The following is a 12,744-nucleotide window of genomic DNA, read 5'->3' as shown; positions in this document are numbered from 1 at the left end:
CTAGCTTTTAAGATCCCAGTTGCTACTCACCAAAGTAGGAGGTGGAACAATGTTTTGTATAGTATTTTATGCCAATTGAGCTTGATGTCCCCTGCGACTATGGTCAGGACCATAGTCTTGAGGGGCACTAATGTCAATTAGCCTAACAGTCCACAGAGATGATGAGTACTACCTTGATGAGTAGTGACTGGGGTCTTAAAAGTTTGTGAGCTGCCATCCAAGGTGCAGCAGTTGGTCTCTCCCCATCTAGAACAAAGAAGAGTGAAGAAAATCAAAGATACAAGGAAACAATTAATCCAAAGGACTGAAGAACCATGTGAATCCCAGCCTCTACAAACCTGAGACTGGAAGAACTAGATGTTGGCCAGCTACCACTGCCAACTGCTCTGAAAGGAATAACAATAGAAAGTCCCAGATAGAGTGGCAGAAAAATGTGAACAAAACTACAAACTCATTAAAAAGACTAGGCATTCTGATCTGATGAAGATTGGTAGAACCCCCAAGACTATTGCCCTTAGATGCCTTTCAAGTCTAGAACTGAACTCAATCCCCATGAGTCAGTTTTCAGCCAAACAGTAGACAGGCCTATAAGGCAAACAGTAATGCCAGGAGGGTATCCACTCATTGGAACAATCAAGCATCTGAGATCAAAAGTGCAGCATTTGCCCACAGGTAAAGCTCAGAAGGCAGGAAGAGATAGAAAAGAAGGACGAAGGGAAATGGTATATACACAGGCAGAAAGTGGGAAGGGTGCTGATGCATTGTGGGATTCATTCTGCAATAAATGTCACAAAATAAAATGTGTATGAATTGTTGGATGGAAAACCAATTTGCTCTGTAAACTTTCACTCAAATCACAATTAAGGAAAAAGAAAGAAAACCCAATGGAGCACAGTTCTACTCAAACACATAGGTTGTTGCCAAAAGTAACAGTGGACTCCTTGCTATTCAAAGTGTGGCCTGTGGCCTGGCAGCATCAGCTATTTCTGGAAGCTTGTTAGAAATCAGAATCTCAGCCACCTCAGAACTACTGAATGAGATCTGACTTTCTAATTGTCTAAGATAGTTCCAGCTTCTTCCTATCACAAACAGGGTAGGAGCACTTTTCAAAAATACTTGCTCTCTAATCTTCCATGACCCCCAATGTTGTGCTTATTTTCCTCTTTCACATTTGGAGAGGCCTCTTTCTGTAGTGCATATTCCCATGGTTCAGTCTTTGACCCCCTGCTCTTTTTCTTTCTCTTTTTCCTTCAGGGATCTGCCCCACTCTAAACTTCAATAGGCATCATTGGGCAAATGTCTGTAGAATCCCTGATCTGGTCCTGAACTATCTCTACCAACTTCATTGCACTTTGGCCATGGTAGAAAAGGTAGATTTTTTTTTTCCCCCTAGAAATGGACTATCTTCTTTTCCAAACCTGTCTCCTGCTTCTCCTCCTTCTCCTCCTTCCTTTGTTTCTGTTAAGCCTTTGGATATTATAAATGAATTAATACTGAAGATCCCTGCCTGTTTTTTTTTTTTTTTTCATTCAGTCTTTTTCCTCCAAATAATCTCTCATAATGCTGCCTGACTAATTTTCCAGAGAAAAAACATTTCTTTCCTAGTGCTCTCCTGCTTGAACAATTTCCATTGCCTTGCCTCTGGAAAAAAGCTCAGAACTCCTTAATCTGCATCTAGAACTGACTATAGCTTGCCATTGAGACTTCTTTAAAAATGATTTTTAATTATACATTTTTCAAACATGGTGAAACTATAATAGATACTCACCTACCTTCCACTCAGATTACACCACAGTTAATATTTTCCCCATATTTGCTATGGTTCATTTTATGTAAATAAACATTATAGTCACTGGCAGGTCCCCACTTCTACTCTCCTCTCTCTTCCAGATATAAACATGCCCCTATTAGCTTTATCTCTCACTATTTACCTATAGGGACTGTTTGGCCCTCTTAGATTCACCTTCTCTCTTGAATCTCATCCTTCTTCCTTTTTCTTTGAGGTCCTGTTCACTTTCCACTTCTAGTGAGCTTTCCTATCACTTCCCTAGTTTCTAAATTATGATGCAAGTTATCATCTTCATTGCTTGCTTGGAGACAGCATTTTTCCTGTGACAGTGTTTATATAGCAGTTTTCTGTTAGCACGTGGTTTCTAGTTCTGTTACAGTGATTCTTTCATCTTGCTTTATATTATAGTTGATTGTCTACATGCATTTCTTCACCACTAGATAACAACTTCTTTGAAAATAAGATCTGAGCCTGAGGTACATTTTATTCACCAATTCATCTATTCTATAGATACTGACTGTCTACCAGTAAGTTTCAGGAATTATTTTAAGTACTGGGGATATAGGAGTGAACTAAACTGTTGTTAACATCATGGAACTTATATTCCAATGGGGTTGTTGTTTTGTTGTTGTTAGGTGTCATCAAGTCATCTCTGACTCATAGCTACCCTATGTACAGTATAATGAAACACTGCCTGGTCCCATGCCAGCTCCACGATCCTTGCTGTACCTGAGCCCATTGTTGTAGCCACTGTGTCAATTCATCTTGCTGAGGCCCTTCCCCTTTTTTGTTGACCATTCACTTTACCAAGAATGATATCCTTCTGCAGGATATGGTCCCTTCTGACAACATGACCAAGGTAGGTGAGATGAAGTCTGGCCATTCTTGCTTCCAAGGAGCATTCAGGCTGCACTTCTAGGACAGATTTGTTAGTTCTTTTAGAACTCCATGGAACTTTCAGCATTTTTCTCCAACACCACAATGTAGAAACATTGACTCTTCCTCAGTTTTCATTGTTCAGCTCTCACATGCATGTGAAGTGATTGAAAATACCATGGCGTGTGTTATATTCACTTTAGTTTTCAAGGAGATATCTTTGCTCTTCAGCGCTTGAAAGAGGTCTTTTGAAGCCAATTTGCCCAGTGTTATACATCAGTTAGGAGCTCTGGTGGTGTAGTGCCTAAGGCATTTTACTGCTAACCAGAAGGCTGGCAGTCCAAACCCATTAGCCACTCCTTGGAAGGAAGATTTGGGCAGTCTACTTCTGTAGTGATATTGCCTTAGAAACCCAAGGAGGGATCTTCATGAGTCACACCCAACTCGATGGCAGTGAGTTTGGTTTTTGGTTTTTTACACATCATCTGATATCCTGACTGCTGCTTCCGTGGATGTTGATTGTTTGTTGTTGTTGTTATTTGCCGTTGAGTCGGACCTGACTCATAGCAACCCCTCCTTGGGTTTCCAAGGCAGTATCATTACAGAAGTAGATTGCCCAACCTTCCTTCTGAGGAGTGGCTGTTGGGTTTGAGCCATCAGCCTTCTGGTTAGCAGTCAAATGCCTTATGCACTATGCTACCAGAGCTCCTGTGTTGATTGTAGAACCAAGTAATATGAAGTCTTTGACAACTTCAATCTTTTCCCTATTCACCGTGATGCTGCTTATTGGCCCAGTTATGATGGTTTTTGTTTTCTTTGTATTGAGGTATAATACATACTGCAGTCTTCAGTCTTCATCAGTAAGTGCTTCAAGTCATCCTCACTTTCAACAAGCAAAGTTATGTTGTCAGCATATCGCAGGTTGTTAATGAGTCTTCCTCCAATCCTAATGCCATGTTCTTGTTCATGTAGTCCAGGTTCTTGGATTATTTACTCAGCATACAAGTTGAGTAAGTATGGTAAGTATGGTAAAAGGATACAATGTTGATGCACTTCCTTCTTGATTTTGAACTATGCAGTATCTCCTTGTTCTGTTCAAATGACAACCTCCTGATGTACAGGTTCCTCATGAATACAATCAAGTGTTCTGGAATTCCTGTTCTTCTCAATGTTATCCATAATTTGTTATAATCCACACAATCAAATTCTTTTGCATACTCAATAAAACACAAGTAAATCTCTTTCTGATATTCTTTGCTTTGACCCAAGATCCATCTGACATCAGCAATGATATTCCTTGTTCCGTGTCCTCTTCTGAATCCAGCTTGCATTTCTGGAAGTTCTCTGTCAATATACTGCTGCAACCATTTTTGAATTATCTTCAGCAAGATTTTACTTGCATGAGATATTAATGATATTGTTTGATAATTTCCACATTCTGTGGGATCACCTTTCTTTGGAATGGGTACAAGGTACAAATATGGATCTCTTTCAGTCAGTTGGCCAGGTAGCTGTCTTCCAAATCTCTTGGCATAGCCGAGTGAGTGCCTCCAGTGCAGCATCTGTCTGTTGAAACATCTCAACTAGTATTCCATCAGTTCCTGGAGCCTTGTTTTTCGCCACTTCCTTCAGCGCAGCCTTGATTCTTCCTTCAGTACCATTGGTTCTTGATCATATGCTACCTCCTGAAATGGATGAACATTGACCAATTCTTTTTGGTACAATGAATCTGTGTATTCCTTTCATCTTCTTTTGATGTTTCTTGCATCATTCAATATATTGCCCATAGAATCTTTCAATATTGCAACTCGAGGCTTAATTTTTTTCTTCAGTTCTTTCAGCTTGAGAAATGCTGAGTGTGTTCTTCCCTTTTGGTTTATTAACTCCAGGTCTTTGTGTATTTCATTATAGTAATCGACTTTGTCTTCTCAAGCTGCTCTTCAAAATCTGTTCAGCTCTTTTATCTTGTCATTTCTTCTATTTGCTTTAGGTACTTTCCCTTAAGGGCATGTTTTGGAGTATTTTCTGACATCCGTTTTGGTCTTTTCTTCCTTTCTTGTCTTTTTAATGACCTTTTCTTTCTTCATGGATGATGTTCTTGATGTCATCCCACAGTTCCTCTGGTTTTCAGTCATTGGTGTTCCATGCATCAAATTTTTTTTAGATGATCTCTAAATTAAGGAGGGATAGTTTCAAGGCCTATTTTGGCTCTAGTGGACTTGTTTTAATTTTCTTCCACTTCAATTTGAACTTGCATATGAGTAATTGATGGTCTGTTCCACAATCAGCTCCTAGGATATCAGTCTTTATGTATTCCATTTCATTTTTGACAATTTCCAATTTTCCTAGATGCATTGTTTACACATTCCATGTTCTGCTTGTTAATGGATTTTTGTAGCTGTTTCTTCTCATTTTGAGTCATGCCATGTCAGCAAATGGAGGTCCTGAAAGCTCTAATCTATCCATATCATAGGAGCTCTGGTAGTATAGTGCCTAAGGCACTTGATTGCTAACCAGAAGGCTGGAGGTTCAAACCCACCAACCACTCCTCAGAAGGAAGATGGAGCAATCTACTTCCATAGTGATACTGCCTCGGAAACCCAAAGAGGGGTCACTATGAGTTGGGTCCGACTTGACGGCACATAACAACAACACAACAACATCCATATCATTAAGATTGATTCTACTATGATGAGGCAGCTCTTTCCCAATCATATTTTGAATGCCTTCCGACCTGAGGGGCTCATCTTCTGGCACTGTATCAGACAATGTTTCAAGGATATCATAAAGTTGTCCTGTAATGTATCAGTCAGTGTTTCCTTGCTATTTGTAAGGTTTTTTCTTGCCAATTGTTTGAGAAGTGGATGGCCTCTTCCGTCTGAGTCTGTCTCAGTCTAGAAGTTTCGTTGAAAACCATCCACCATGGGCAACCATGCTGGCATTTGAAACACTGGTGGCATAGCCTCCAGACTCACAGCAACATGCAAGCCCCCACAGTATGACAAACTGACAAACAAGTGTGTCTCCTTTAGCTGTTCCAACCCCCTTTTCTCACTTCCTGGCCTTCCCCCTTACTTGTATCTGGCTGTGGATCACTGGCTTCCAGCTTCCTGCCTGGATGCTCTCTCTCCCCTTTCCTGTATCCATTGGAGTGCAAGAGAGAAATTACATCAGTTAATGAAAATATCAAGTTTGAATAGTGCTAAAGAGAAAAGTGAAGCATGCAACAGCCTAAAGGGTAAGGGGATGCTATTTTAGATAAAACTTAAATATACGTATCTTCTATATACTCTACTTCAATTCTAAATGCAGAAGGCACTCAGTAAATATTTGTTGAATTGCACAGTGTAGTCATATACAGAATAGTTGATTACCTGCCTGGGAAATAGTACCCTGGGTAGACTATCCTTCTAGGAAGGTGCTTATAAGAACACCAGTTTTAATCCTTTGCTGCCAGGAGCCCATCTGCATTGTTCCTTCTCCCTGTTAGTAGATGTGCACTCTGAATTTTAATACTAGCTTCAGTAAAGCATAAATTGAGAGAAGAATCTACTTCCAAATACCTCATTAATTTCACATTCAAAAGAGATCAGTTTAGTACAATCTTTTCCACTGCTCTCCTTCAGCCATTTAGCATGTGGAAGGCTCCCTGTTCACAATGCTTCTATTCCTGTATGTGGTGGTATCAAGCTGTGGTACCCAGAAAGGTCAATGTTCTTTTTTTTTAAATTCTAGCCTCCAGGAAAGGATAAGAGCCCTCAGCTTGTGCCTTAAGGAAATCACTGCTAAGGTAAGTACTTTTATACTCCCATTTTAAAAATACATATTGAGCATTTTCTTTTGACTCAATGTCATGCCTAAATTACAGAATGCCCAACCTCAAGATGAGATGTGGACTTTGTAAAGCTGGGTGTGAGGGCAGCTCCTAGTGCTTGTGATGCTCACTTGCAATCATTCCAGAAATGGGTTGGTTTGGTCTTTGCTTCAGAAAGAGCTGTTATTTTAGAAAATGGGAAGGAACTAGTGCTATGCACAATTGAATGCCTTTGCTTAAAAAAGATTTTGGAGATGATGTAATTATAAGAAATTAAATTACCTTTCCTCCCAGGAAAGCAGGGTTCCAGTTCTTCACAAATAAGGAAGTGGTATAGTAAGTTATTGTTTTTGTTTTTAATAATTTTCATTTGACTTGAGAATCATTTTGCCTATTTTATTTATCATTCATACTTCCACATCAAGATCCTGTTTTATGTAGTGATAGGGCATTTCTTCTTTACTCTCTGAGAACATAGTCAAGGAAATTGTATAGTCAATGTCCTGGCTAGTTAGAATAACCTCAGTTAACAAAACAAAATCCCTTCATGATAGACATAGTTACAGCAGATTGAGTTATTGACAACTGTGAAGTAGGGTCTATTATTCTGAGTTTTTACATTTAGACTAAATATTTTAGCAGAGAATAGGGCACAACTCATGAATTATTTGCATTAGGTGTTTGAACCAATGTTTCCAAGATTAGGTGGTCAAATATAAAACGAACAGGTTGATAACCAGAGCATTAAGCAGCTGAGTACCCACTGGCCATCTCTTCCAGATCAGGAGGACATGCCAACTCTCTGCATATCACCGCAGCTAAGCTTAAATTAGGGGTGCATTATTGGAAAACATACGGACAATTTCTCTGGTTGTTTTCTCAGTTTTAGTGTTTTATACAATTCTGAAAACAACACTGAATGATTTTTGTAGAAATTGTAGAGCAGTAAGATTTTTTTTCCTATTAGAGAACTTTATCTTTTTGTTTTTTATGATCTCACTTTTATTATTAATTCATTTGTGATTTGAGTGAAAGTTTACAGAGCAAATTCACTTTCCATACAGCAATTCACATACACTTTGTCTCATGACATTGACTGTAATTTTTCACAATGCATCAGGTCCCCTCTCACTTCCTCCCCATAATTACCTTTTCCCTGTGTCCTTCCCTCCCATTCACTTTTGCCTGTCCACCACCCCCCAGCTGTCTCCCTGTGCATACACAGCCCTTCTATTTTCCCATCAGTGATCTCTCCATGGAGTGTATCTACCTAAAGTAAATGTTCAGCTCATATGCTTGTCTTTTGTTTGGCTGAAAGCCACAAGAGTGTGTTCAATTCCAGACCTGAAGGGCAGCTAGGGGCCATTGTCTCAGTGGTTCCACCAGGCTCTATAAGACCAGCAAACCTGGTCCTTTTTTTTCTGATGATTTAGAGTTTTGTTCCACATTATTCTTCCACTCTATCCAGGATCTCCTCCATTGTGGTTGACAGTGGTAGCTGGGCACTATCTACTTCTGGTCTCATAGTCACATAGGCTGAGGATTACATGGTGTACCAGTCACTTGGACTAATTGTTTCCATGCATCTTTGGTTTTCTTCATTCTTTTCTGCTCTGAATGAGGAGACTCATCATTGTGTCTAGATGGCTGCTTGCAAGCTTTTAAGATCCCAGTTGCTACTCACCAAAGTAGGATGTGGAACAATGTTTTTGTGTGGTATGTTATGCCAGTTGAGCTTGATATACCCTGTGGCTATGGTCCCAACTACTCGCTCCCTCTGAATAACTAGCTGACTGGGGCCAAGAAGTGACTATAACCTTGTCCCTTGTCATCTCTACTATCTACCTGGGAATTCTTACAGAATATATAAAAATACACTTGTAGAAACATTGTCTGCCAACCCTTTGCATGGTCATGGGGAAACTCCCCCTTGCATAGACATACCTAATAGTTCAACTTGTCCATCCATCTATCCACCCATATAGCAATGTTTGCCATCGCTGACAATATAGTACTGTATGTGCAAAAAGGTTCATCTGTACCTCCCATGCACCTCTGTATGTCTTGTTGTTTTTGTTATGTGCTGTCGAGTCAGACCCAACTCATAGTGACTCCTCCTTGGGTTTCTGAGGCAGTATCACTATGGAAGTAGATTGCCCAACATTCCTTCTGAGGAGTGGCTGATGGGTTTGAACTGCCAGCCTTCTGGTTAGCAGTCAAGTGCCTTATAACTAGAGACCTTTATCTTTACTGGGCAGTGAGCTTCGTGATTATCTTCCACCAGCATTGATGGGTTCCCTTGGCTCCAAGAGGACTTAGGGTTTTGTCACAGGAACAGGCTAGGTCTCAGGACAGCCTCTATACCACAAAGACTGTAGTTGTTGGTTGCCATCAATCTGACTCATGATGACTTCATGTGTTACAGAGCAGAACTGCTTCATTGTGTTATGGAGCAATTAATTTGATGGGGAATTTTACCCTGCATACAAGAACTTTTGATTAGGAATAAGAGTGAGCTTTGGTGTCAATAAGAGGGCATGGGCAGGGTCCTGGGAATGCTTGACACCTGTTCTGCTATCCCTGAGAGCTTCCCAAGAATGTTCACCCAGAGAGTAAGAGCATGATGAGGCTCAAAATGTCGCTTACTCAGAGTAGAGCCAGGAACAGTCTCCCCGTGCAGAACTTGGGTAAGGGGCTGTGATAGAGCAGGGCTTTTATCCCTTTCCTTCTCCACCCTAAAGTCTGCATCTTAGGAACTTGTTTGCCCTGCTCAACTGCAGGGACAAAGGAGACTGTCTTGGTTTATCTATTTTGTTATGTGAAGCAGAGAGCAGAGCCTGCATTTTTGCCTTAGAAGTTACAATGATGCTGCCAACAAGTGCTCATGGTCTTGCCAATTTCAATTACCCTGATCTTCAGACAGAGCCAGTGGGTAGCTGAGGAGAGACAAAAGCCCCTAGCTTTTTTTCTACTATAAATATGCGCCATTTATATTTTATCAGGTGTGGAATTAAAAAGTAGGAGAACTCTCTTGGGTTTGGGTTGATTGATATCTTTGGAATACACTGTGTATATAATATTAGTGAGTCTGTATAATTGGAGTGAATATACAGGTGTGTATATCACATAACATAGATGGTTTTTGTATGTGTGTGTATTTTATATGATACTCTATATTGTACACACACACACAAATACCCCATACACACACAATACTGGGATTTATTGATAATCTCCAGCTACTGTTAAAGATGTTTGGATTTGTCCAAATATCAAAAGTGGTTTGTTTTGTTTGCATGCCTTTTCTAATGCATTTATAAAAATATAATCATCTTGCATCTCCATGAGATTAAGGGACTCATGTCTTAGATTTTAAAATGTAAATATAAAGGCTCCATTTGATAATGAGTTACTCAGTGTTCAGATTTATTTGAAAACAAAAATATTTATTTGGAAAAATTTTCTGGGGTGTGCGTGTGTGTATCTAGGTAGGAATGTATGTGTGCATTTACATGAGTGAGAGAGGGAAAGAGGTAGAGAAGAGATACTGAGTTATAGTCTACAGAGAATTAGAACAAAACTATCAAATCATAAACACACACACACACACACACACACAGAACAGCTTTCTCTGCATTCTGGATTGATTGCTGACCTTGAGTTGAAAGACTTAGTTTGACTCAGCCTTCTTCCTTTATTAGATATTTAGATCTGAGAGATAGAACCTTCCTTTCATTCATTACATTCCTTTGAGTTTGGGTTACCCAAGCTAAAGGCCATTAAGGAATAAATGAGATGGAAGAAATAGTTGAAAATAAATGGGATATCTGGGGACTGGTAGATATTAGATTATACTCAGCAGTCATTGGAAGAATGTATATTGCAATTTAATAAGATTTATAAAGGTTGTTTCATATTAATAGTGACAGCTTGAAGGATAAATTTACTCAAGAAAGGAGAAATTGACTCAATTATAATTAGCAGATGTTATTAAATGAAATCAGAAATACTGGACATAAATTGGATTAGACATAAGAATTATGACTGGTATTACAGAGTTAACAGAAATGGCCTTGGTCTTCCAATGACATTCTCAGATGGATGGGATCGGATGGCCAGTCATCAGGTATTGAACCAATTTGAGATGTAGTGCTAGCAGGAAGGTGTCCAGAACATTTTCCTTTTAACTTCCAGTTCTGACACACTGACAAATCTCAGGACTGTTGAAAGTGTCTCAAAATTAATCATATTGGACATGTGGACACTTAACACCACTAGTGCAAGCTTTGGTTCAGAGGCTATGAAACTGTTGTCTTGATCGAGAGAGTGAGTTTTATAAAGAAATTTTGGGAAATTACAGCCACTTAATGGAAAAGAAGGAGTTTCCAAGTGGTATAAATGCTTAAGTGTTCTACTACTAGTCAAAAGGCTGATGGTTCAAATCCTTCTAGAGGTGTTTGGGATAGAGGTCTGTGATCTGCTTTTGAAAGTTTGCATCTTTGCAAACCTTGTGGAAGACTGTTCTACTCTACATATGGGCTTACCATGAGTCAGAATCAACTCGACAGCAACTAACAATAACAATGGAAAAGAAGAATAGTAGGGTGTTTTAGGCAGGGTGGGTGAGGTCTGCTTTGATTCTAAATATAATCTCAAGTTCAGTCTGAAATAAGCAAAACAATTAAAGTTGATCTAGATTAACTTTAGCAAGATCTAGATTCTTCTGGGGAAATTAAATTTTATCTTTTCTTTGGGTTTTGTAAACCATTTAGATTAATTTTAGTTCTTGGGTAGAGTTTCACGATTTTTAGCAAGAAAGGGGTGATGATTCTAGATAATATAATTTGTGGATCACTTCAAAATATCTTCATAGACATATTCATTCTTATTCAATCTCTGCTGTATGCTTTTGTTGAACTGGAAGTTTTTCTAGGTAGCTCATTAATCTGAGGTAAGATAACAATTGAATGTGAAGGCTTAGCCTAAACACAAGGAAAAAAAAATGATGTCTTAGTCCCCAAATAAAAGATAATATAAACTCATTTAGAAAAAGAAACTGATATTTAAGATTTTTGCTGTTTTTGAAGGTGCAAATAAAAACACAGGAAGCGCTTGAAATGTCATGAAAAAATAAATGGTAAAGCTGCAAACCTTATTAAAGATATATATCTGTATTTAAAATCTGACTTGCCAGCAAGTATCTACCCTCAAAATTTCACTGGACAGCATCTATCAGTAAATTAATTAAATTTAGTCTCTCTGATTTCAGTGGCCATTAATTCATTTATATATTTATTCACTGCTGCTATGCTAGGAACCAAGCACTAAGCAAAGTCCCTCCTCACATAGAGCTTGTATTTTAGTGGAGAGAGAGAAAATATAAAAGCAAATGAATAAATACAAACAGTGTATAAGTTGGAGAGGATGTTCTGGAACAAATACAGCAAGGTAAAATAATGAGGAGAGAGAGACCTGGGAAGTTAGTGGGCCTTTCTTGCCAGGTGACATTTGGGTGGAACCCTGAAGAAAGTGAGTACGTTGAGCCACCTGGAACAAGAGTATTCAGACTGGAGGAATAAGATTGCAAAGTCCCTGAGCAGGGAGAAAGTTGAGGTTATTTTAGTTTTGGTTACTCTGTATTGTTTTAGCATCATTATGTCAGTGTTGTGTTCTGGTGTGGCAGAAAGGTATAAAGACCTATGCTTGGAATATGGCAATACTTGCTCTATTTTAAGAAGCTTTGGTGGTATAGTGGTTTGGCTGGTAACCTGGTTCAAATTCACCACTGAAGAAAGATGAGATCGTCTGCTTCCATAAAGATGTGTAGCCTTGGGGTCACTATAAGTCGGAATTAACTTGATGGCGGTGAGTTTGGTTTTTGGTTTGCTTTATTTTATTCTTTCCTTTCCTTTCCTTCTCTTTATTATTGCATTGCTTTTAAATTAAAAAAAGTTATTGTGGTAATACATATATAACAAAACATTGTCATTTTAACCATTTTTAAGTGTACAATTTAGTGACATTAATTACATTCTCCATATTATAATAGCATCACCATTTTTCCTTTCCAAAATTTCCTCACCCCAAACAGAAACTTAGTACTCCTTAAGCAATAAGTCCCCATTGCCTCCTCCCACATGGGTGGGGTGAGGCCCACGTGACAAGAACCTGGGACTTTGTGCCAACAGCCATATTAATGAGATTGGAATTGAATCTTCCAGCCCCAGTCAAGTCCTGAGATGAAGCTACAGCATAAGTATATATA

At 39.0% G+C, this 12,744-nt stretch overlaps 1 protein-coding gene across 1 annotated transcript in view; it reads left to right on the top strand.

The window, feature by feature from the left end:
- Window positions 1-12,744, top strand: part of DISC1 (DISC1 scaffold protein) — a 688,592-nt gene that overhangs the window by 246,094 nt on the left and 429,754 nt on the right. Inside the window, 1 exon segment of the mRNA XM_007938514.1 lies at window positions 6,401-6,455. Coding sequence (XP_007936705.1) covers window positions 6,401-6,455 — 55 coding nt within the window.

Source organism: Orycteropus afer, unplaced genomic scaffold, assembly GCF_000298275.1.
Source record: "Orycteropus afer afer isolate SDZICR_OR568_19922 unplaced genomic scaffold, OryAfe1.0 scaffold00050, whole genome shotgun sequence".
Classification (NCBI taxonomy): Eukaryota; Metazoa; Chordata; class Mammalia; order Tubulidentata; family Orycteropodidae; genus Orycteropus; species Orycteropus afer.
The sequence above is the reverse complement of the archived record's forward strand: the minus strand, read 5'-3'. Positions and strand labels throughout refer to the sequence as shown.